This window comes from Narcine bancroftii, chromosome 8 (assembly GCF_036971445.1).
Source record: "Narcine bancroftii isolate sNarBan1 chromosome 8, sNarBan1.hap1, whole genome shotgun sequence".
NCBI classification, from domain to species: domain Eukaryota; kingdom Metazoa; phylum Chordata; class Chondrichthyes; order Torpediniformes; family Narcinidae; genus Narcine; species Narcine bancroftii.
The window spans coordinates 82,068,556-82,092,918 of record NC_091476.1 but is presented as its reverse complement, the minus strand read 5'-3'; the positions used below and the strand labels follow the sequence as shown (position 1 = coordinate 82,092,918).

At 62.6% G+C, this 24,363-nt stretch overlaps 3 protein-coding genes across 3 annotated transcripts; all 3 read left to right on the top strand.

Moving 5' to 3' along the window:
* Window positions 1-11,067: 11,067 nt before the first annotated feature.
* LOC138742083 (uncharacterized) lies at window positions 11,068-12,075 on the top strand. The gene has a single exon (XM_069896275.1). The coding sequence runs from the start codon at window positions 11,068-11,070 to the stop codon at window positions 12,073-12,075; it is 1,008 nt and encodes a 335-aa protein (XP_069752376.1).
* Window positions 12,076-16,088: 4,013 nt separating this feature from the next.
* On the top strand, window positions 16,089-18,420 carry LOC138742082 (proteoglycan 4-like). The gene is made up of 2 exons (XM_069896274.1): window positions 16,089-16,618; window positions 16,677-18,420. The coding sequence occupies exons 1-2, from the start codon at window positions 16,089-16,091 to the stop codon at window positions 18,418-18,420; spliced, it is 2,274 nt and encodes a 757-aa protein (XP_069752375.1).
* Window positions 18,421-18,613: 193 nt separating this feature from the next.
* Window positions 18,614-22,969, top strand: LOC138742081 (serine/arginine repetitive matrix protein 1-like). The gene is made up of 6 exons (XM_069896273.1): window positions 18,614-18,879; window positions 18,946-19,379; window positions 19,431-20,139; window positions 20,201-21,037; window positions 21,089-22,192; window positions 22,282-22,969. The coding sequence occupies exons 1-6, from the start codon at window positions 18,614-18,616 to the stop codon at window positions 22,967-22,969; spliced, it is 4,038 nt and encodes a 1,345-aa protein (XP_069752374.1).
* The last annotated feature ends 1,394 nt before the right edge of the window (window positions 22,970-24,363 follow it).

The following is a 24,363-nucleotide window of genomic DNA, read 5'->3' as shown; positions in this document are numbered from 1 at the left end:
GTCACCCAGAGCAAATCCCCGTCCCGTCATACAGAGCGAAGCCCCGTCCTGTCACAAAGAGCGAAGCCCCGTCCCGTCACACCGAGCAAAGCCCCGTCCTGTCACACCGAGCACAGCCCCGTCCCATCACACCGAGCAAAGCCCTTCCAGTCACACCGAGCAAAGCCCCGTCCCGTCACGCCGAGCAAAGCCCCGTCCCGTCACTCCGAGCAAAGCCCCGTCCCATCACACACACCTGGGGTGGGGACACAGAGCAAAGCCACAACCCTTCACACACTCCCATGGCAGGGACACAGAGTAAAGCCCCAACCCGTCACAAAGAGCGAGGCCCTGTCCCGTCACACAGAGCAAAGCCTCGTCCACTCCCGTCACACAGAGCGAAGCTGCGTCCCGTCAATCGGAACAAAGCCCCGTGCCTTACACGGAGCAAACCACATCCCGTCACACGGAGGAAACCCTGTCCCCTCACACGGAGCAAGGCCGCGTCCTGGCACACGGAGCGAAGCCCCGTTCTGTCACACGGAGCAAAGCCCAGTCCCGTCAGGACGAGCAAAGCTCAGTCCCGTCACGCCGAGCAAAGCCCCGTCCTGTCACACCCAAGAAAGCCCCTTCCCGTCACACAGAGTGAAGACCCAGCCCGTCACACAGAGCAAAGCTCCGTCCCGTCACACAGAGCGAAGCCCCGCCCCGTCATGCAGAGCGAAGCCCCGTCCCGTCACGCGCAGCGAAGCCCCGACCCGTCACAGGGAGCGAAGCCCCGACCCGTCACACGGAGCGTAGCCCCTTCCCTTCACACGGTGTGACGCCCCGTCCCATCATACAAACCTGGGGCGGGGACACAGAGCAAAGCCCCAACCCGTCACGAAGAGCGATACCCTGACTCGTCACTCAGAGCAAAGCCTCCTCCACTCCCGTCACACAGAGCGAAGCTCCGTTCAGTCACGCGGAAGAAAGCCCCATGCCTTGCACGGAGGAAGGCCGCGTCCTGGCACACGGATCGAAGCGCCGTCTCGTCACACGGAGCAAAGCCCCGTCCCGTCACACGGAGGAAACCACGTCCCCTCACACGGAGCAAGGCCGCGTCCTGGCACACGGTGCGAAGCCACGTCCCGCCACACAGAGCAAAGCCTATCACCGTCCCGTCACACAGAGCATAGCCTCGCCCCGACCCGTCACAGAGAGCAAAGCCCCTTCCCGTCAAACAGAGCAATGTCCCGTCACGTCACACACACCTGGGGCGGGGACACAGAACAAAGCCCCAATCCTTCACACACTCCTGGGCGGGGAGACAGAGTGAAGTCCATTACCATCACTCAGAGTAAAGCCCCGTCCCGTCACCCAGAGCAAATCCCCGTCCCGTCATACAGAGCGAAGCCCCGTCCTGTCACAAGGAGCGAAGCCCCGTCCCGTCACACCGAGCAAAGGCCCGTCCCGTCACACCGAGCAAAGCCCCTTCCAGTCACACCGAGCAAAGCCCCGTCCCGTCACGCCGAGCAAATCCCCGTCCCGTCACTCCGAGCAAAGCCCCGTCCCATCACACACACCTGGGGTGGGCACACAGAGCAAAGCCACAACCCTTCACACACACCCATGGCAGGGACACAGAGTAAAGCCCCAACCCGTCACAAAGAGCGAGGCCCTGTCCCGTCACACAGAGCAAAGCCTCGTCCACTCCCGTCACACAGAGCGAAGCTGCGTCCCGTCAATCGGAACAAAGCCCCGTGCCTTACACGGAGCAAACCACATCCCGTCACACGGAGGAAACCCCGTCCCCTCACACGGAGCAAGGCCGCGTCCTGGCACACGGAGCGAATCCCCCTCCTGTCACACGGAGCGAAGCGCCGTCCCGTTACACGGAGGAAACCACGTCCCCTCACACGGAGGAAACCACGTCCCCTCACACGGAGCAAGGCCGCGTCCTGGCACACCCGTACCGTCACACCGAGCAAACCCCGTCCCGTCACACCGAGCAAATCTCCGTCCCGTCACACCGAGCAAAGCCCCTTCCAGTCTCACCGAGCAAAGCACCGTCCTGTCACACCGAGCAAAGCCCCGTCCCGTCACGACGAGCAAAGCCCAGTCCCGTCACGCCGAGCAAAGCCCCGTCCTGTCACACCCAGGAAAGCCCCTTCCCGTCACACAGAGTGAAGACCCAGCCCGTCACACAGAGCAAAGCCCCGTGCCGTCACACAGAGCGAAGCCCCATCCTGTCATGCAGAGCGAAGCCCCGTCCCGTCACGCGCAGCAAGCCCCGACCCGTCACAGGGAGCGAAGTCCCGACCCGTCACGCGGAGCGTAGCCCCTTCCCTTCACACGGTGTGACGCCCCGTCCCATCATACAAACCTGGGGCGGGGACACAGAGCAAAGCCCCAACCCGTCACACCCTACCGGGGCAGGGACGCAGAGTAAAGCCCCGTCCCGTCACGAAGAGCGAACCCCTGTCCGCCACACAGAGCAAAGCCTAGCACCGTCCCGTCACGCAGAGCATAGCCTCGCCCCGACCCGTCACAGAGAGCAAAGCCCCTTCCCGTCAAACAGAGCAATGTCCCGTCACGTCACACACATCTGGGACGGGGACACAGAGCAAAGCCCCAATCCTTCACACACTCCTGGGCGGGGAGACAGAGTGAAGTCCATTACCATCACTCAGAGTAAAGCCCCGTCCAGTCACACAGAGCAAATCCCTGTTCCGTCACACAGAGCGAAGCCCCATCCGGTCACACGGAGCGAAGCTCCGTCCGGTCACACCGAGCGAAGCCCCGTCCCGTCACACCGAGCGAAGCCCCGTCCCGTCACACAGAGCGAAGCCCCGTCCCCTCACACGGAGCGAAGCCCCGTCCGGTCACACCGAGCGAAGCCCCGTCCCGTCACACCGAGCGAAGCCCCGTCCCGTCACACCGAGCGAAGCCCCGTCCCGTCACGCCAAGCAAACTCCTGTCCCGTCACACAGAGCGAAGCCCCGTCCCGTTACAAAGAGCGAAGCCCCGTACCGTCACGAATTGTGAATCCCTGTCCGGTCACACAGAGCAAAGCCTCGTCCACTCCCGTCACACAGAGCGAAGCTGCGTCCCGTCAATCGGAACAATGCCCCGTGCCTTACACGGAGCAAGCCACGTCCCGTCACACGGAGGAAACTCCGTCCCCTCACACGGAGCAAGGCCGCGTCCTTGCACACGGAGCGAAGCCCCGTCGTGTCACACGGAGCGAAGCGCCGTCCCGTCACACCGAGCGAAGCCCCGTCCCGTCACACCGAGCGAAGCCCCATACCGTCACTCGCAGCGAAGCCCCGACCCATCACAGGGAGCGAAGCCCCGTACCGCAACACAGAGCAAAGCCTAGCACCGTCCCCTCACAGAGAGCAAAGCCCCTTCCCGTCACACAGAGCAATGTCCAGTCACGTCACACACACCTGGGGCGGGGACACAGAGCAAAGCCCCAATCCTTCACATACTCCTGGGCGGGGAGACAGAGTGAAGTCCATTACCATCACTCAGAGTATAGCCCCGTCCGGTCACACAGAGCAAATCCCTATTCCGTCACACAGAGCGAAGCCCCGTCCCGTCACACGGAGCGAAGCTCCGTCCCGTCACACCGAGCGGAGCCCCGTCCTGTCGAACCGAGCGAAGCACGGTCCCGTCACACCGAGCAAAGCCCCGTCCCGTTACAGCGAGCAAAGCCCCGTCCCGTTACAGCGAGCAAAGCCCCGTCCCGTCACACAGAGAGAAGCCCCGTCCCGTCACAAAGAGCGAAGCTGTCACTCGGAACAAAGCGCCGTGCCTTACACGGAGCAAGCCCCGTCCCGTCACACAGAGCGAAACCCCGTCCCCTCACACGCAGCGAAGCCCCGTCCCGTCACAGGGAGCCAAGCACCGACCCGTCACACGGAGCGTAGCCCCTTCCCGTCACACGGTGTGACGCCCCGTCCCATCATACAAACCTGTGGCGGGGACACAGAGCAAAGCCCCAACCCATCACACCCTACCGGGGCAGGGACACACAGTAAAGCCCCGTCCCGTCACAAAGAGCGAAGCCCTGTCCCGCCACACAGAGCAAAGCCTCGCCCCATACCGTTCATACAGAGCGAAGACCCTTCCCGTCACACACTCCCATGGCAGCGACACAGCGTGAAGCCCAGTCCCGTCACAAAGAGCAAAGCCCCATCCCGTCACAAGGAGAGAAGCCCCGTCCCGTCACAAGGAGAGAAGCCCCGTCCCGTCACAAAGAGCGAAGCCCCATCCCGTCACAAAGAGTGAAGCCCCGGTCTGTCACAAAGAGCGAAGCCCCGTCCCGTCACTCCGAGCAAAGCCCCGTCCCATCACACACACCTGGGGTGGGCACACAGAGCAAAGCCACAACCCTTCACACACACCCATGGCAGGGACACAGAGTAAAGCCCCAACCCGTCACAAAGAGCGAGGCCCTGTCCCGTCACACAGAGCAAAGTCTCGCCCCATTCCGTCACACAGAGCGAAGCCCTGTCCCGTCACACAGAGCGAAGCCCCGTCACGTCACGCAGAGCGTAGCCCCGTCCCGTCACGCGCAGCGAAGCCCCGACCCGTCACTAAGAGGTATCCCTTGTCCCGCCACACAGAGCAAAGCCTATCACCGTCCCGTCACACAGAGCATAGCCTCGCCCTGACCCGTCACAGAGAGCAAAGCCCCTTCCCGTCAAACAGAGCAATGTCCCGTCACGTCACACACACCTGGGGCGGGGACACAGAGCAAAGCCCCAATCCTTCACACACTCCTGGGCGGGGAGACAGAGTGAAGTCCATTACCATCACTCAGAGTAAAGCCCGTCCCGTCACCCAGAGCAAATCCCCGTCACGTCATACAGAGCGAAGCCCCGTCCTGTCACAAAGAGCGAAGCCCCGTCCCGTCACACCGAGCAAAGCCCCGTCCAGTCACACCGAGCACAGCCCCGTCCCATCACACCGAGCAAAGCCCTTCCAGTCACACCGAGCAAAGCCCCGTCCCGTCACGCCGAGCAAAGCCCCGTCCCGTCACTCCGAGCAAAGCCCCGTCCCATCACACACACCTGGGGTGGGGACACAGAGCAAAGCCACAACCCTTCACACACTCCCATGGCAGGGACACAGAGTAAAGCCCCAACCCGTCACAAAGAGCGAGGCCCTGTCCCGTCACACAGAGCAAAGCCTCGTCCACTCCCGTCACACAGAGCGAAGCTGCGTCCCGTCAATCGGAACAAAGCCCCGTGCCTTACACGGAGCAAACCACATCCCGTCACACGGAGGAAACCCCGTCCCCTCACACGGAGCAAGGCCGCGTCCTGGCGCACGGAGCGAAGCCCCGTTCTGTCACACGGAGCAAAGCCCACTCCCGTCACGACGAGCAAAGCTCAGTCCCGTCACGCCGAGCAAAGCCCCGTCCTGTCACACCCAAGAAAGCCCCTTCCCGTCACACAGAGTGAAGACCCAGCCCGTCACACAGAGCAAATCTCCGTCCCGTCACACAGAGCGAAGCCCCGCCCCGTCATGCAGAGCGAAGCCCCGTCCCGTCACGCGCAGCGAAGCCCCGACCCGTCACAGGGAGCGAAGCCCCGACCCGTCACACGGAGCGTAGCCCCTTCCCTTCACACGGTGTGACGCCCCGTCCCATCATACAAACCTGGGGCGGGGACACAGAGCAAAGCCCCAACCCGTCACGAAGAGCGATGCCCTGACTCGTCACTCAGAGCAAAGCCTCCTCCACTCCCGTCACACAGAGCGAAGCTCCGTTCAGTCACGCGGAAGAAAGCCCCATGCCTTGCACGGAGGAAGGCCGCGTCCTGGCACACGGATCGAAGCGCCGTCTCGTCACACGGAGCAAAGCCCCGTCCCGTCACACGGAGGAAACCACGTCCCCTCACACGGAGCAAGGCCGCGTCCTGGCACACGGTGCGAAGCCACGTCCCGCCACACAGAGCAAAGCCTAGCACCGTCCCGTCACGCAGAGCATAGCCTCGCCCCGACCCGTCACAGAGAGCAAAGCCCCTTCCCGTCAAACAGAGCAATGTCCCGTCACGTCACACACATCTGGGACGGGGACACAGAGCAAAGCCCCAATCCTTCACACACTCCTGGGCGGGGAGACAGAGTGAAGTCCATTACCATCACTCAGAGTAAAGCCCCGTCCAGTCACACAGAGCAAATCCCTGTTCCGTCACACAGAGCGAAGCCCCATCCGGTCACACGGAGCGAAGCTCCGTCCGGTCACACCGAGCGAAGCCCCGTCCCGTCACACCGAGCGAAGCCCCGTCCCGTCACACAGAGCGAAGCCCCGTCCCGTCACACGGAGCGAAGCCCCGTCCGGTCACACCGAGCGAAGCCCCGTCCCGTCACACCGAGCGAAGCCCCGTCCCGTCACACCGAGCGAAGCCCCGTCCCGTCACGCCAAGCAAACTCCTGTCCCGTCACACAGAGCGAAGCCCCGTCCCGTTACAAAGAGCGAAGCCCCGTACCGTCACGAATTGTGAATCCCTGTCCGGTCACACAGAGCAAAGCCTCGTCCACTCCCGTCACGCAGAGCGAAGCTGCGTCCCGTCAATCGGAACAATGCCCCGTGCCTTACACGGAGCAAGCCACGTCCCGTCACACGGAGGAAACCCCGTCCCCTCACACGGAGCAAGGCCGCGTCCTTGCACACGGAGCGAAGCCCCGTCGTGTCACACGGAGCGAAGCGCCGTCCCGTCACACCGAGCGAAGCCCCGTCCCGTCACACCGAGCGAAGCCCCATACCGTCACTCGCAGCGAAGCCCCGACCCATCACAGGGAGCGAAGCCCCGTACCGCAACACAGAGCAAAGCCTAGCACCGTCCCCTCACAGAGAGCAAAGCCCCTTCCCGTCACACAGAGCAATGTCCAGTCACGTCACACACACCTGGGGCGGGGACACAGAGCAAAGCCCCAATCCTTCACATACTCCTGGGCGGGGAGACAGAGTGAAGTCCATTACCATCACTCAGAGTATAGCCCCGTCCGGTCACACAGAGCAAATCCCTATTCCGTCACACAGAGCGAAGCCCCGTCCCGTCACACGGAGCGAAGCTCCGTCCCGTCACACCGAGCGAAGCCCCGTCCTGTCAAACCGAGCGAAGCACGGTCCCGTCACACCGAGCAAAGCCCCGTCCCGTTACAGCGAGCAAAGCCCCGTCCCGTTACAGCGAGCAAAGCCCCGTCCCGTCACACAGAGAGAAGCCCCGTCCCGTCACGAAGAGCGAAGCTGTCACTCGGAACAAAGCGCCGTGCCTTACACGGAGCAAGCCACGTCCCGTCACACGGAGGAAACCCCATCCCCTCACACGGAGCAAGGCCGCGTCCTGGCACACGGAGCGAAGCCCCGTCCCGTCACACAGAGCGAAACCCCGTCCCCTCACACGCAGCGAAGCCCCGTCCCGTCACAGGGAGCCAAGCACCGACCCGTCACACGGAGCGTAGCCCCTTCCCGTCACACGGTGTGACGCCCCGTCCCATCATACAAACCTGTGGCGGGGACACAGAGCAAAGCCCCAACCCATCACACCCTACCGGGGCAGGGACACACAGTAAAGCCCCGTCCCGTCACAAAGAGCGAAGCCCTGTCCCGCCACACAGAGCAAAGCCTCGCCCCATACCGTTCATACAGAGCGAAGACCCTTCCCGTCACACACTCCCATGGCAGCGACACAGCGTGAAGCCCAGTCCCGTCACAAAGAGCAAAGCCCCATCCCGTCACAAGGAGAGAAGCCCCGTCCCGTCACAAGGAGAGAAGCCCCGTCCCGTCACAAAGAGCGAAGCCCCATCCCGTCACAAAGAGTGAAGCCCCGGTCTGTCACAAAGAGCGAAGCCCCGTCCCGTCACTCCGAGCAAAGCCCCGTCCCATCACACACACCTGGGGTGGGCACACAGAGCAAAGCCACAACCCTTCACACACACCCATGGCAGGGACACAGAGTAAAGCCCCAACCCGTCACAAAGAGCGAGGCCCTGTCCCGTCACACAGAGCAAAGTCTCGCCCCATTCCGTCACACAGAGCGAAGCTGCGTCCCGTCAAACAGAGCAATGTCCCGTCACGTCACACACATCTGGGACGGGGACACAGAGCAAAGCCCCAATCCTTCACACACTCCTGGGCGGGGAGACAGAGTGAAGTCCATTACCATCACTCAGAGTAAAGCCCCGTCCAGTCACACAGAGCAAAGCCTAGCACCGTCCCGTCACGCAGAGCATAGCCTCGCCCCGACCCGTCACAGAGAGCAAAGCCCCTTCCCGTCAAACAGAGCAATGTCCCGTCACGTCACACACATCTGGGACGGGGACACAGAGCAAAGCCCCAATCCTTCACACACTCCTGGGCGGGGAGACAGAGTGAAGTCCATTACCATCACTCAGAGTAAAGCCCCGTCCAGTCACACAGAGCGAAGCCCCGTCCCCTCACACGGAGCGAAGCCCCGTCTGGTCACACCGAGCGAAGCCCCGTCCCGTCACACCGAGCGAAGCCCCGTCCCGTCACACCGAGCGAAGCCCCGTCCCGTCACGCCAAGCAAACTCCTGTCCCGTCACACAGAGCGAAACCCCGTCCCGTTACAAAGAGCGAAGCCCCGTACCGTCACGAATTGTGAATCCCTGTCCGGTCACACAGAGCAAAGCCTCGTCCACTCCCATCACACAGAGCGAAGCTGCGTCCCGTCAATCGGAACAATGCCCCGTGCCTTCCACGGAGCAAGCCACGTCCCGTCACACGGAGGAAACCCCGTCCCCTCACACGGAGCAAGGCCGCGTCCTTGCACACGGAGCGAAGCCCCGTCGTGTCACACGGAGCGAAGCGCCGTCCCGTCACACCGAGCGAAGCCCCGTCCCGTCACACCGAGCGAAGCCCCATACCGTCACTCGCAGCGAAGCCCCGACCCATCACAGGGAGCGAAGCCCCGTACCGCAACACAGAGCAAAGCCTAGCACCGTCCCCTCACAGAGAGCAAAGCCGCTTCCCGTCACACAGAGCAATGTCCAGTCACGTCACACACACCTAGGGCGGGGACACAGAGCAAAGCCCCAATCCTTCACACACTCCTGGGCGGGGAGACAGAGTGAAGTCCATTACCATCACTCAGAGTAAAGCCCCGTCCGGTCACACAGAGAAAATCCCTATTCCGTCACACAGAGCGAAGCCCCGTCCCGTCACACGGAGCGAAGCCCCGTCCCGTCACACCGAGCGAAGCACCGTCCTGTCACACCGAGCGAAGCACGGTCCCGTCACACCGAGCAAAGCCCCGTCCCGTTACAGCGAGCAAAGCTCCGTCCCGTTACAGCGAGCAAAGCCCCGTCCCGTCACACAGAGAGAAGCCCCGTCCCGTCACAAAGAGCGAAGCTGTCACTCGGAACAAAGCGCCGTGCCTTACACGGAGCAAGCCACGTCCCGTCACACGGAGGAAACCCCATCCCCTCACACTGAGCAAGGCCGCGTCCAGGCACACAGAGCAAAGCCCCGTCCCGTCACACAGAGCGAAACCCCGTCCCCTCACACGCAACGAAGCCCCGTCCCGTCACAGGGAGCCAAGCACCGACCCGCCACACGGAGCGTAGCCCCTTCCCGTCACACGGTGTGACGCCCCGTCCCATCATACAAACCTGTGGCGGGGACACAGAGCAAAACCCCAACCCGTCACACCCTACCGGGGCAGGGACACACAGTAAAGCCCCGTCCCGTCACAAAGAGCGAAGCAATGTCCCGCCACACAGAGCAAAGCCTCGCCCCATACCGTTCATACAGAGCGAAGACCCTTCCCGTCACACACTCCCATGGCAGCGACACAGCGTGAAGCCCAGTCCCGTCACAAAGAGCAAAGCCCCATCCCGTCACAAGGAGAGAAGCCCCGTCCCGTCACAAAGAGCGAAGCCCCATCCCGTCACAAAGAGTGAAGCCCCGGTCTGTCACAAAGAGCGAAGCCCCGTCCAGTCACACCGAGCAAAGCCGCGTCCCGTCACACAGAGCAAAGCCCCGTCCCGTCACACCGAGCACAGCCCCGTCCCATCACACCGAGCAAAGCCCCGTCCAGTCACATCGAGCAAAGCCCAGTCCCGTCACACCGAGCAAAGCCCCTTCTAGTCTCACCGAGCAAAGCACCGTCCCGTCACACCGAGCAAAGCACCGTCCCGTCACGCCAGGCAAAGACAAGTCCCGTCACGCGCAGTGAAGCCCCGTCCCGTCACACACTCCGTCACAAAGACCGAATCCCCGTCCCGTCACGAAGAGCGAAGCCCCGTCCCGACACAAAGTGCGAAGCCCCGTCCTGTCACGAGAACGAAGCCCCGTCCCATCACACAGTGAGAAGCCCCGTCCAGTCACACAGAGTGAAGACGGAGCCCATCACACAGAGCGAAGAGCCGTCCCGTCACGCGGAGCGAAGCCCCGTCCCGTCACGCGCAGTGAAGCCCCGACACGTCACAGGGAGCGAAGCCCCGACCCGTCACATGGAGCGTAGGCCCTTCCTGTCACACGGTGTGACGCCCCGTCCCATCATACAAACCTGGGGCGGGGACACAGAGCAAAGCCCCAACCCGTCACACCCTACCGGGGCAGGGACACACAGTAAAGCCCAGTCCCGTGACAAAGAGCGAAGCCCTGTCCAGCCACACAGAGCAAAGCCTAGCACCGTCCCGTCACACAGAGCAAAGCCTCGCCCCGACCCGTCACAGAGATCAAAGCCCCTTCCCGTCAAACAGAGCAATGTCCCGTCATGTCACACACACCTGGGGCGGGGACATAGACCTAAGCCCCAATCTTTCACACACTCCTGGGCGGGGAGACAGAGTGAAGTCCATTACCATCACTCAGAGCAAAGCCCCATCCCGTCACACAGAGCAAATCCCTGTTCTGTCACACAGAGCGAAGCCCCGTCCCGTCACAAAGAGTGAAGCCCCGGTCTGTCACACCGAGCGAAGCCCCTTCCAGTCACACAGAGCGAAGCCCCGTCCCGTCACACCGAGCAAAGCCACGTCCCGTCACACAGAGCGAAGCCACGTCCTGTAACAAAGAGCGAAGACCCGTCCCGACAAAAAGTGCGAAGCCCCGTCCCGTCACAAAGAGCGATGCCCCGTCCCCTCACACAGAGCGAAGCACCGTCCCGTCACACAGAGCGAAGCCCCGTCCCGTCACGCCGAGCAAAGCCCCTTCCCGTCACACAGAGCAAAGCCTCGCCCCATACCGTTCATACAGAGCGAAGCCCCTTCCCGTCACACACTCCCATGGCAGCGAATCAGCGTGAAGCCCAGTCCCGTCACAAAGAGCAAAGCCCCATCCCGTCACAAGGAGAGAAGCCCCGTCCCGTCACACCGAGCGAAGCCCCGTCCCGTCACACCGAGCGAAGCCCCATACCGTCACTCGCAGCGAAGCCCCGACCCATCACAGGGAGCGAAGCCCCGTACCGCAACACAGAGCAAAGCCTAGCACCGTCCCCTCACAGAGAGCAAAGCCCCTTCCCGTCACACAGAGCAATGTCCAGTCACGTCACACACACCTGGGGCGGGGACACAGAGCAAAGCACCAATCCTTCACATACTCCTGGGCGGGGAGACAGAGTGAAGTCCATTACCATCACTCAGAGTATAGCCCCGTCCGGTCACACAGAGCAAATCCCTATTCCGTCACACAGTGCGAAGCCCCGTCCCGTCACACGGAGCGAAGCTCCGTCCCGTCACACCGAGCGAAGCCCCGTCCTGTCAAACCGAGCGAAGCACGGTCCCGTCACACCGAGCAAAGCCCCGTCCCGTTACAGCGAGCAAAGCCCCGTCCCGTTACAGCGAGCAAAGCCCCGTCCCGTCACACAGAGAGAAGCCCCGTCCCGTCACGAAGAGCGAAGCTGTCACTCGGAACAAAGCGCCGTGCCTTACACGGAGCAAGCCACGTCCCGTCACACGGAGGAAACCCCATCCCCTCACACGGAGCAAGGCCGCGTCCTGGCACACGGAGCGAAGCCCCGTCCCGTCACACAGAGCGAAACCCCGTCCCCTCACACGCAGCGAAGCCCCGTCCCGTCACAGGGAGCCAAGCACCGACCCGTCACACGGAGCGTAGCCCCTTCCCGTCACACGGTGTGACGCCCCGTCCCATCATACAAACCTGTGGCGGGGACACAGAGCAAAGCCCCAACCCATCACACCCTACCGGGGCAGGGACACACAGTAAAGCCCCGTCCCGTCACAAAGAGCGAAGCCCTGTCCCGCCACACAGAGCAAAGCCTCGCCCCATACCGTTCATACAGAGCGAAGACCCTTCCCGTCACACACTCCCATGGCAGCGACACAGCGTGAAGCCCAGTCCCGTCACAAAGAGCAAAGCCCCATCCCGTCACAAGGAGAGAAGCCCCGTCCCGTCACAAGGAGAGAAGCCCCGTCCCGTCACAAAGAGCGAAGCCCCATCCCGTCACAAAGAGTGAAGCCCCGGTCTGTCACAAAGAGCGAAGCCCCGTCCCGTCACTCCGAGCAAAGCCCCGTCCCATCACACACACCTGGGGTGGGCACACAGAGCAAAGCCACAACCCTTCACACACACCCATGGCAGGGACACAGAGTAAAGCCCCAACCCGTCACAAAGAGCGAGGCCCTGTCCCGTCACACAGAGCAAAGTCTCGCCCCATTCCGTCACACAGAGCGAAGCTGCGTCCCGTCAAACAGAGCAATGTCCCGTCACGTCACACACATCTGGGACGGGGACACAGAGCAAAGCCCCAATCCTTCACACACTCCTGGGCGGGGAGACAGAGTGAAGTCCATTACCATCACTCAGAGTAAAGCCCCGTCCAGTCACACAGAGCAAAGCCTAGCACCGTCCCGTCACGCAGAGCATAGCCTCGCCCCGACCCGTCACAGAGAGCAAAGCCCCTTCCCGTCAAACAGAGCAATGTCCCGTCACGTCACACACATCTGGGACGGGGACACAGAGCAAAGCCCCAATCCTTCACATACTCCTGGGCGGGGAGACAGAGTGAAGTCCATTACCATCACTCAGAGTAAAGCCCCGTCCAGTCACACAGAGCGAAGCCCCGTCCCCTCACACGGAGCGAAGCCCCGTCTGGTCACACCGAGCGAAGCCCCGTCCCGTCACACCGAACGAAGCCCCGTCCCGTCACACCGAGCGAAGCCCCGTCCCGTCACGCCAAGCAAACTCCTGTCCCGTCACACAGAGCGAAGCCCCGTCCCGTTACAAAGAGCGAAGCCCCGTACCGTCACGAATTGTGAATCCCTGTCCGGTCACACAGAGCAAAGCCTCGTCCACTCCCATCACACAGAGCGAAGCTGCGTCCCGTCAATCGGAACAATGCCCCGTGCCTTCCACGGAGCAAGCCACGTCCCGTCACACGGAGGAAACCCCGTCCCCTCACACGGAGCAAGGCCGCGTCCTTGCACACGGAGCGAAGCCCCGTCGTGTCACACGGAGCGAAGCGCCGTCCCGTCACACCGAGCGAAGCCCCGTCCCGTCACACCGAGCGAAGCCCCATACCGTCACTCGCAGCGAAGCCCCGACCCATCACAGGGAGCGAAGCCCCGTACCGCAACACAGAGCAAAGCCTAGCACCGTCCCCTCACAGAGAGCAAAGCCGCTTCCCGTCACACAGAGCAATGTCCAGTCACGTCACACACACCTAGGGCGGGGACACAGAGCAAAGCCCCAATCCTTCACACACTCCTGGGCGGGGAGACAGAGTGAAGTCCATTACCATCACTCAGAGTAAAGCCCCGTCCGGTCACACAGAGAAAATCCCTATTCCGTCACACAGAGCGAAGCCCCGTCCCGTCACACGGAGCGAAGCCCCGTCCCGTCACACCGAGCGAAGCACCGTCCTGTCACACCGAGCGAAGCACGGTCCCGTCACACCGAGCAAAGCCCCGTCCCGTTACAGCGAGCAAAGCTCCGTCCCGTTACAGCGAGCAAAGCCCCGTCCCGTCACACAGAGAGAAGCCCCGTCCCGTCACAAAGAGCGAAGCTGTCACTCGGAACAAAGCGCCGTGCCTTACACGGAGCAAGCCACGTCCCGTCACACGGAGGAAACCCCATCCCCTCACACGGAGCAAGGCCGCGTCCAGGCACACAGAGCAAAGCCCCGTCCCGTCACACAGAGCAAATCCCTGTTCTGTCACACAGAGCGAAGCCCCGTCCCGTCACAAAGAGTGAAGCCCCGGTCTGTCACACCGAGCGAAGCCCCTTCCAGTCACACAGAGCGAAGCCCCGTCCCGTCACACCGAGCAAAGCCACGTCCCGTCACACAGAGCGAAGCCACGTCCTGTAACAAAGAGCGAAGACCCGTCCCGACAAAAAGTGCGAAGCCCCGTCCCGTCACAAAGAGCGATGCCCCGTCCCCTCACACAGAGCGAAGCACCGTCCCGTCACACAGAGCGAAGCCCCGTCCCGTCACGCCGAGCAAAGCCCCTTCCCGTCACACAGAGCAAAGCCTCGCCCCATACCGTTCATACAGAGCGAAGCCCCTTCCCGTCACACACTCCCATGGCAGCGAATCAGCGTGAAGCCCAGTCCCGTCACAAAGAGCAAAGCCCCATCCCGTCACAAGGAGAGAAGCCCCGTCCCGTCACAAGGAGAGAAGCCCCGTCCCGTCACAAAGACGAAGCCCCATCCCGTCACAAAGAGTGAAGCCCCGGTCTGTCACAAAGAGCGAAGCCCCGTCCCGTCTCACCGAGAGAAGCCGCGTCCCGTCACACAGAGCAAAGCCCCGTCCCGTCACACCGAGCACAGCCCCGTCCCATCACACCGAGCAAAGCCCCGTCCAGTAACATCGAGCAAAGCCCAGTCCCGTCACACCGAGCAAAGCCCCTTCTAGTCTCACCGAGCAAAGCACCGTCCCGTCACACCGAGCAAAGCACCGTCCCGTCACGCCGAGCAAAGCCCAGTCCCGTCACGCGCAGTGAAGCCCCGTCCCATCACACACTCCGTCACAAAGACCGAATCCCCGTCCCGTCACGAAGAGCGAAGCCCCGTCCCGACACAAAGTGCGAAGCCCCGTCCCGTCACGAGAACGAAGCCCCGTCCCATCACACAGTGAGAAGCCCCGTCCCGTCACACAGAGTGAAGACGGAGCCCATCACACAGAGCGAAGAGCCGTCCCGTCACGCGGAGCGAAGCCCCGTCCCGTCACGCGCAGTGAAGCCCCGACACGTCACAGGGAGCGAAGCCCCGACCCGGCACATGGAGCGTAGGCCCTTCCTGTCACACGGTGTGACGCCCCGTCCCATCATACAAACCTGGGGCGGGGACACAGAGCAAAGCCCCAACCCGTCACACCCTACCGGGGCAGGGACACACAGTAAAGCCCAGTCCCGTGACAAAGAGCGAAGCCCTGTCCAGCCACACAGAGCAAAGCCTAGCACCGTCCCGTCACACAGAGCAAAGACTCGCCCCGACCCGTCACAGAGATCAAAGCCCCTTCCCGTCAAACAGAGCAATGTCCCGTCATGTCACACACACCTGGGGCGGGGACACAGAGCTAAGCCCCAATCTTTCACACACTCCTGGGCGGGGAGACAGAGTGAAGTCCATTACCATCACTCAGAGCAAAGCCCCATCCCGTCACACAGAGCAAATCCCTGTTCTGTCACACAGAGCGAAGCCCCGTCCCGTCACGCCGAGCGAAGCCCCGTCCCGTCATACCGAGCAAAGCCCCGACCGTCACACCGAGCGAAGCCCCTTCCAGTCACACAGAGCGAAGCCCCGTCCCGTCACGCCGAGCAAAGCCACGTCCTGTCACACAGAGCGAAGCCCCGTCCCGTCACAAAGAGCGAAGCCCCATCCCGTCACAAAGAGCGAAACCCCGTCCCTTCACAAAGAGCGAAGCCCCGTCCCGACACAAAGAGCGAAGCCCCTCCCGTCACAAGGAGCAAAGCCCGTCCCGTCACTAGGAGAGAAGCCGCGTCCCATCACGAGGAGAGAAGCCCCGCCCCGTCACAAGGAGAGAAGCCGCGTCCCGTCACAAGGAGAGAAGCCCCCTCACGTCACAAGGATAGAAGCCGCGTACCGTCACGAGGAGAGAAGCCCCGTACCGTCATAAAGAGAGAAGCACCGTCCCCTCCCGTCACAAAGAGCGAAGCCCCGTCCCGTCACAATGAGCGAAGCCCCGTCCCGTCACACCGAGCGAAGCCCCTTCCCGTCACACAGAGCAAAGCCTCGCCCCATACCGTTCATACAGAGCGAAGCCCCTTCCCGTCACACACTCCCATGGCAGCGACACAGCGTGAAGCCCAGTCCCGTCACAAAGAGCAAAGCCCCATCCCGTCACAAGGAGAGAAGCCCCGTCCCGTCACAAGGAGAGAAGCCCCGTCCCGTCACAAAGACGAAGCCCCATCCCGTCACAAAGAGTGAAGCCCCGGTCTGTCACAAAGAGCAAAGCCCCGTCCCGTCACACCGAGCACAGCCCCGTCCCATCACACCGAGCAAAGCCCCGTCCAGTAACATCGAGCAAAGCCCAGTCCCGTCACACCGAGCAAAGCCCCTTCTAGTCTCACCGAGCAAAGCACCGTCCCGTCACACCGAGCAAAGCACCGTCCCGTCACGCCGAGCAAAGCCCAGTCCCGTCACGCGCAGTGAAGCCCCGTCCCATCACACACTCCGTCACAAAGTGCGAAGCCCCGTCCCGTCACGAGAGCCAAGCCCCGTCCCATCACACAGTGAGAAGCCCCGTCCCGTCACACAGAGTGAAGACGGAGCCCATCACACAGAGCGAAGAGCCGTCCCGACACGCGGAGCGAAGCCCCGTCCCGTCACGCGCAATGAAGCCCCGACACGTCACAGGGAGCGAAGCCCCGACCCGGCACATGGAGCGTAGGCCCTTCCTGTCACACGGTGTGACGCCCCGTCCCATCATACAAACCTGGGGCGGGGACACAGAGCAAAGCCCCAACCCGTCACACCCTACCGGGGCAGGGACACACAGTAAAGCCCAGTCCCGTGACAAAGAGCGAAGCCCTGTCCAGCCACACAGAGCAAAGCCTAGCACCGTCCCGTCACACAGAGCAAAGACTCGCCCCGACCCGTCACAGAGATCAAAGCCCCTTCCCGTCAAACAGAGCAATGTCCCGTCATGTCACACACACCTGGGGCGGGGACACAGAGCTAAGCCCCAATCTTTCACACACTCCTGGGCGGGGAGACAGAGTGAAGTCCATTACAATCACTCAGAGCAAAGCCCCATCCCGTCACACAGAGCAAATCCCTGTTCTGTCACACAGAGCGAAGCCCAGTCCCGTCACGCCGAGCGAAGCCCCGTCCCGTCATACCGAGCAAAGCCCCGACCGTCACACCGAGCGAAGCCCCTTCCAGTCACACAGAGCGAAGCCCCGTCCCGTCACGCCGAGCAAAGCCACGTCCTGTCACACAGAGCGAAGCCCCATCCCGTCACAAAGACCGAAGCCCCATCCCGTCACAAAGAGCGAAACCCCGTCCCTTCACAAAGAGCGAAGCCCCGTCCCGACACAAAGAGCGAAGCCCCTCCCGTCACGCCAAGCAAACTCCTGTCCCGTCACACAGAGCGAAGCCCTGTCCCGTTACAAAGAGCGAAGCCCCGTCCCGACACAAAGAGCGAAGCCCCTCCCGTCACGCCAAGCAAACTCCTGTCCCGTCACACGGAGCGAAGCCCCGTCGTGTCACACGGAGCGAAGCGCCGTCCCGTCACACCGAGCGAAGCCCCGTCCCGTCACATCGAGCGAAGCCCCATACCGTCACTCGCAGCGAAGCCCCGACCCATCACAGGGAGCGAAGCCCCGTACCGCAACACAGAGCAAAGCCTAGCACCGTCCCCTCACAGAGAGCAAAGCCCCTTCCCGTCACACAGAGCAATGTCCAGTCACGTCACACACACCTGGGGCGGGGACACAGAGCAAAGCCCCAATCCTTCACACACTCCTGGGCGGGGAGACAGAGTGAAGTCCATTACCATCACTCAGAGTAAAGCCCCGTCCGGTCACACAGAGCAAATCCCTATTCCGTCACACAGAGCGAAGCCCCGTCCCGTCACACGGAGCGAAGCCCCGTCCCGTCACACCGAGCGAAGCCCCGTCCTGTCACACCGAGCGAAGCACGGTCCCGTCACGCCGAGCAAAGCCCCGTCCCGTTACAGCGATCAAAGCCCCGTCCCGTTACAGCGAGCAAAGCCCCGTCCCGTCACACAGAGAGAAGCCCCGTCCCGTCACACAGAGCGAAGCTGTCACTCGGAACAAAGCGCCGTGCCTTACACGGAGCAAGCCACGTCCCGTCACACGGAGGAAACCCCATCCCCTCACACGGAGCAAGGCCGCGTCCTGGCACACGGAGCAAAGCCCCGTCCCGTCACACAGAGCGAAACCCTGTCCCCTCACACGCAGCGAAGCCCCGTCCCGTCACAGGGAGCCAAGCACAGACCCGTCACACGGAGCGTAGCCCCTTCCCGTCACACGGTGTGACGCCCCGTCCCATCATACAAACCTGTGGCGGGGACACAGAGCAAAGCCCCAACCCGTCACACCCTACCGGGGCAGGGACACACAGTAAAGCCCCGTCCCGTCACAAAGAGCGAAGCCCTGTCCCGCCACACAGAGCAAAGCCTCGCCCCATACCGTTCATACAGAGCGAAGACCCTTCCCGTCACACACTCCCATGGCAGCGACACAGCGTGAAGCCCAGTCCCGTCACAAAGAGCAAAGCCCCATCCCGTCACAAGGAGAGAAGCCCCGTCCCGTCACAAGGAGAGAAGCCCCGTCCCGTCACAAAGAGCGAAGCCCCATCCCGTCACAAAGAGTGAAGCCCCGGTCTGTCACAAAGAGCGAAGCCCCGTCCCGTCACACCGAGCAAAGCCGCGTCCCGTCACACAGAGCAAAGCCCCGTCCCGTCACACCGAGCACAGCCCCGTCCCATCACACCGAGTAAAGCCCCGTCCAGTCACATCGAGCAAAGCCCAGTCCCGTCACACCGAGCAAAGCCCCTTCTAGTCTCACCGAGCAAAGCACCGTCCCGTCACGCCGAGCAAAGCCAAGTCCCGTCACGCGCAGTGAAGCCCCGTCCCGTCACACACTCCGTCACAAAGACCGAATCCCCGTCCCGTCACGAAGAGCGAAGCCCCGTCCCGACACAAAGTGCGAAGCCCCGTCCCGTCACGAGAACGAAGCCCCGTCCCATCACACAGTGAGAAGCCCCGTCCCGTCACACAGAGTGAAGACCGAGCCCATCACACAGAGCGAAGAGCCGTCCCGTCACGCGGAGCGAAGCCCCGTCCCGTCACGCGCAGTGAAGCCCCGACACGTCACAGGGAGCGAAGCCCCGTCCCGTCACGCAGAGAAAATCCCGTCCTGGCACACGGAGCGAAGTCCCGTCCCGTCACACGTAGTGAAGCCCCGTCCCGTCACGCCGAGCGAAGCCCCGTCCCGTCATACGGAGCGAAGCCCCGTCCCGTCACGCCGAGCGAAGCCCCTTCCAGTCACACAGAGCGAAGCCCCGTCCCGTCACACCGAGCAAAGCCACGTCCCGTCACACAGAGCGAAGTCACGTCCTGTAACAAAGAGCGAAGACCCGTCCCGACAAAAAGTGCGAAGCCCCGTCCCGTCACAAAGAGCGAAGCCCCGTCCCCTCACACAGAGCGAAGCACCGTCCCGTCACACAGAGCGAAGCCCCGTCCCGTCACGCCGAGCAAAGCCCCTTCCCGTCACACAGAGCAAAGCCTCTCCCCATACCGTTCATACAGAGCGAAGCCCCTTCCCGTCACACACTCCCATGGCAGCGACACAGCGTGAAGCCCAGTCCCGTCACAAAGAGCAAAGCCCCATCCCGTCACAAGGAGAGAAGCCCCGTCCCGTCACAAGGAGAGAAGCCCCGTCCCGTCACAAAGAGCGAAGCCCCATCCCGTCACAAAGAGTGAAGCCCCGGTCTGTCACAAAGAGCGAAGTCCCGTCCCGTCTCACCGAGAGAAGCCGCGTCCCGTCACACAGAGCAAAGCCCCGTCCCGTCACAGCGAGCACAGCCCCGTCCCATCACACCGAGCAAAGCCCCGTCCAGTCACATCGAGCAAAGCCCAGTCCCGTCACACCGAGCAAAGCCCCTTCTAGTCTCACCGAGCAAAGCACGGTCCCGTCACACCGAGCAAAGCACCGTCCCGTCACGCCGAGCAAAGCCCAGTCCCGTCACGCGCAGTGAAGCCCTGTCCCATCACACACTCCGTCACAAAGACCGAATCCCCGTCCCGTCACGAAGAGCGAAGCCCCGTCCCGACACAAAGTGCGAAGCCCCGTCCCGTCACGAGAACGAAGCCCCGTCCCATCACACAGTGAGAAGCCCCGTCCCGTCACACAGAGTGAAGACGGAGCCCATCACACAGAGCGAAGAGCCGTCCAGTAACATCGAGCAAAGCCCAGTCCCGTCACACCGAGCAAAGCCCCTTCTAGTCTCACCGAGCAAAGCACCGTCCCGTCACACCGAGCAAAGCACCGTCCCGTCACGCCGAGCAAAGCCCAGTCCCGTCACGCGCAGTGAAGCCCCGTCCCATCACACACTCCGTCACAAAGACCGAATCCCCGTCCCGTCACGAAGAGCGAAGCCCCGTCCCGACACAAAGTGCGAAGCCCCGTCCCGTCACGAGAACGAAGCCCCGTCCCATCACACAGTGAGAAGCCCCGTCCCGTCACACAGAGTGAAGACGGAGCCCATCACACAGAGCGAAGAGCCGTCCCGTCACGCGGAGCGAAGCCCCGTCCCGTCACGCGCAGTGAAGCCCCGACACGTCACAGGGAGCGAAGCCCCGACCCGGCACATGGAGCGTAAGCACCGTCCCGTCACACAGAGCGAAGCCCCGTCCCGTCACGCCGAGCAAAGCCCCTTCCCGTCACACAGAGCAAAGCCTCTCCCCATACCGTTCATACAGAGCGAAGCCCCTTCCCGTCACACACTCCCATGGCAGCGACACAGCGTGAAGCCCAGTCCCGTCACAAAGAGCAAAGCCCCATCCCGTCACAAGGAGAGAAGCCCCGTCCCGTCACAAGGAGAGAAGCCCCGTCCCGTCACAAAGAGCGAAGCCCCATCCCGTCACAAAGAGTGAAGCCCCGGTCTGTCACAAAGAGCGAAGTCCCGTCCCGTCTCACCGAGAGAAGCCGCGTCCCGTCACACAGAGCAAAGCCCCGTCCCGTCACAGCGAGCACAGCCCCGTCCCATCACACCGAGCAAAGCCCCGTCCAGTCACATCGAGCAAATCCCAGTCCCGTCACACCGAGCAAAGCCCCTTCTAGTCTCACCGAGCAAAGCACGGTCCCGTCACACCGAGCAAAGCACCGTCCCGTCACGCCGAGCAAAGCCCAGTCCCGTCACGCGCAGTGAAGCCCTGTCCCATCACACACTCCGTCACAAAGACCGAATCCCCGTCCCGTCACGAAGAGCGAAGCCCCGTCCCGACACAAAGTGCGAAGCCCCGTCCTGTCACGAGAACGAAGCCCCGTCCCATCACACAGTGAGAAGCCCCGTCCCGTCACACAGAGTGAAGACGGAGCCCATCACACAGAGCGAAGAGCCGTCCTGTCACGCGGAGCGAAGCCCCGTCCCGTCACGCGCAGTGAAGCCCCGACACGTCACAGGGAGCGAAGCCCCGACCCGTCACATGGAGCGTAGGCCCTTCCTGTCGCACGGCGTGACGCCCCGTCCCATCATACAAACCTGGGGCGGGGACACAGAGCAAAGCCCCAACCCGTCACGCCCTACCGGGGCAGGGACACACAGTAAAGCCCAGTCCCGTGACAAAGAGCGAAGCCCTGTCCAGCCACACAGAGCAAAGCCTAGCACCGTCCCATCACACAGAGCAAAGCCTCGCCCCGACCCGTCACAGAGATCAAAGCCCCTTCCCGTCAAACAGAGCAATGTCCCGTCATGTCACACACACCTGGGGCGGGGACACAGAGCTAAGCCCCAATCTTTCACACACTCCTGGGCGGGGAGACAGAGTGAAGTCCATTACCATCACTCAGAGCAAAGCCCCATCCCGTCACACAGAGCAAATCCCTGTTCTGTCACACAGAGCGAAGCCCCGTCCCGTCACGCAGAGAAAATCCCGTCCTGGCACACGGAGCGAAGTCCCGTCCCGTCACACGGAGTGAAGCCCCGTCCCGTCACGCCGAGCGAAGCCCCGTCCCGTCATACGGAGCGAAGCCCCGTCCCGTCACGCCGAGCAAAGCCACGTCCCGTCACACAGAGCGAAGTCACGTCCTGTAACAAAGAGCGAAGACCCGTCCCGACAAAAAGTGCGAAGCCCCGTCCCGTCACAAAGAGCGAAGCCCCGTTCCCTCACACAGAGCGAAGAACCGTCCCGTCACACAGAGCGAAGCCCCGTCCCGTCACGCCGAGCAAAGCCCCTTCCCGTCACACAGAGCAAAGCCTCGCCCCATACCGTTCATACAGAGCGAAGCCCCTTCCCGTCACACACTCCCATGGCAGCGACACAGCGTGAAGCCCAGTCCCGTCACAAAGAGCAAAGCCCCATCCCGTCACAAGGAGAGAAGCCCCGTCCCGTCACAAGGAGAGAAGCCCCGTCCCGTCACAAAGACGAAGCCCCATCCCGTCACAAAGAGTGAAGCCCCGGTCTGTCACAAAGAGCAAAGCCCCGTCCCGTCACACCGAGCACAGCCCCGTCCCATCACACCGAGCAAAGCCCCGTCCAGTAACATCGAGCAAAGCCCAGTCCCGTCACACCGAGCAAAGCCCCTTCTAGTCTCACCGAGCAAAGCACCGTCCCGTCACACCGAGCAAAGCACCGTCCCGTCACGCCGAGCAAAGCCCAGTCCCGTCACGCGCAGTGAAGCCCCGTCCCATCACACACTCCGTCACAAAGTGCGAAGCCCCGTCCCGTCACGAGAGCGAAGCCCCGTCCCATCACACAGTGAGAAGCCCCGTCCCGTCACACAGAGTGAAGACGGAGCCCATCACACAGAGCGAAGAGCCGTCCCGACACGCGGAGCGAAGCCCCGTCCCATCACACAGTGAGAAGCCCCGTCCCGTCACACAGAGTGAAGACGGAGCCCATCACACAGAGCGAAGAGCCGTCCCGACACGCGGAGCGAAGCCCCGTCCCGTCACGCGCAATGAAGACCCGACACGTCACAGGGAGCGAAGCCCCGACCCGGCACATGGAGCGTAGGCCGTTCCTGTCACACGGTGTGACGCCCCGTCCCATCATACAAACCTGGGGCGGGGACACAGAGCAAAGCCCCAACCCGTCACACCCTACCGGGGCAGGGACACACAGTAAAGCCCAGTCCCGTGACAAAGAGCGAAGCCCTGTCCAGCCACACAGAGCAAAGCCTAGCACCGTCCCGTCACACAGAGCAAAGACTCGCCCCGACCCGTCACAGAGATCAAAGCCCCTTCCCGTCAAACAGAGCAATGTCCCGTCATGTCACACACACCTGGGGCGGGGACACAGAGCTAAGCCCCAATCTTTCACACACTCCTGGGCGGGGAGACAGAGTGAAGTCCATTACAATCACTCAGAGCAAAGCCCCATCCCGTCACACAGAGCAAATCCCTGTTCTGTCACACAGAGCGAAGCCCAGTCCCGTCACGCCGAGCGAAGCCCCGTCCCGTCATACCGAGCAAAGCCCCGACCGTCACACCGAGCGAAGCCCCTTCCAGTCACACAGAGCGAAGCCCCGTCCCGTCACGCCGAGCAAAGCCACGTCCTGTCACACAGAGCGAAGCCACATCCCGTCACAAAGACCGAAGCCCCATCCCGTCACAAAGAGCGAAACCCCGTCCCTTCACAAAGAGCGAAGCCCCGTCCCGACACAAAGAGCGAAGCCCCTCCCGTCACGCCAAGCAAACTCCTGTCCCGTCACACAGAGCGAAGCCCCGTCCCGTTACAAAGAGCGAAGCCCCGTACCGTCACGAATTGTGAATCCCTGTCCGGTCACACAGAGCAAAGCCTCGTCCACTCCCGTCACACAGAGCGAAGCTGCGTCCCGTCAATCGGAACAATGCCCCGTGCCTTACACGGAGCAAGCCACGTCCGGTCACACGGAGGAAACCCCGTCCCCTCACACGGAGCAAGGCCGCGTCCTTGCACACGGAGCGAAGCCCCGTCGTGTCACACGGAGCGAAGCGCCGTCCTGTCACACCGAGCGAAGCCCCGTCCCGTCACACCGAGCGAAGCCCCATACCGTCACTCGCAGCGAAGCCCCGACCCATCACAGGGAGCGAAGCCCCGTACCGCAACACAGAGCAAAGCCTAGCACCGTCCCCTCACAGAGAGCAAAGCCCCTTCCCGTCACACAGAGCAATGTCCAGTCACGTCACACACACCTGGGGCGGGGACACAGAGCAAAGCCCCAATCCTTCACACACTCCTGGGCGGGGAGACAGAGTGAAGTCCATTACCATCA

What these genes read in the sequence shown, in the direction of transcription:
- LOC138742081 (XM_069896273.1), top strand. Translation starts at nt 18,614, where the DNA reads ATGGCAGCGACACAGCGTGAAGCCCAGTCCCGTCACAAAGAGCAAAGC. An exon ending in GCCGAGCGAAGCCCCGTCCC is followed by an intron (nt 19,380 to 19,430) that starts GTCATACGGAGC and finishes AGCCCCTTCCAG; the next exon opens with TCACACAGAGCGAAGCCCCG. An exon ending in GTCACACAGAGCGAAGTCAC is followed by an intron (nt 22,193 to 22,281) that starts GTCCTGTAACAA and finishes TCCCTCACACAG; the next exon opens with AGCGAAGAACCGTCCCGTCA.
- LOC138742083 (XM_069896275.1), top strand. Translation starts at nt 11,068, where the DNA reads ATGCCCCGTCCCCTCACACAGAGCGAAGCACCGTCCCGTCACACAGAG.
- LOC138742082 (XM_069896274.1), top strand. Translation starts at nt 16,089, where the DNA reads ATGAGCGAAGCCCCGTCCCGTCACACCGAGCGAAGCCCCTTCCCGTCA. An exon ending in AAAGTGCGAAGCCCCGTCCC is followed by an intron (nt 16,619 to 16,676) that starts GTCACGAGAGCC and finishes CCCGTCACACAG; the next exon opens with AGTGAAGACGGAGCCCATCA.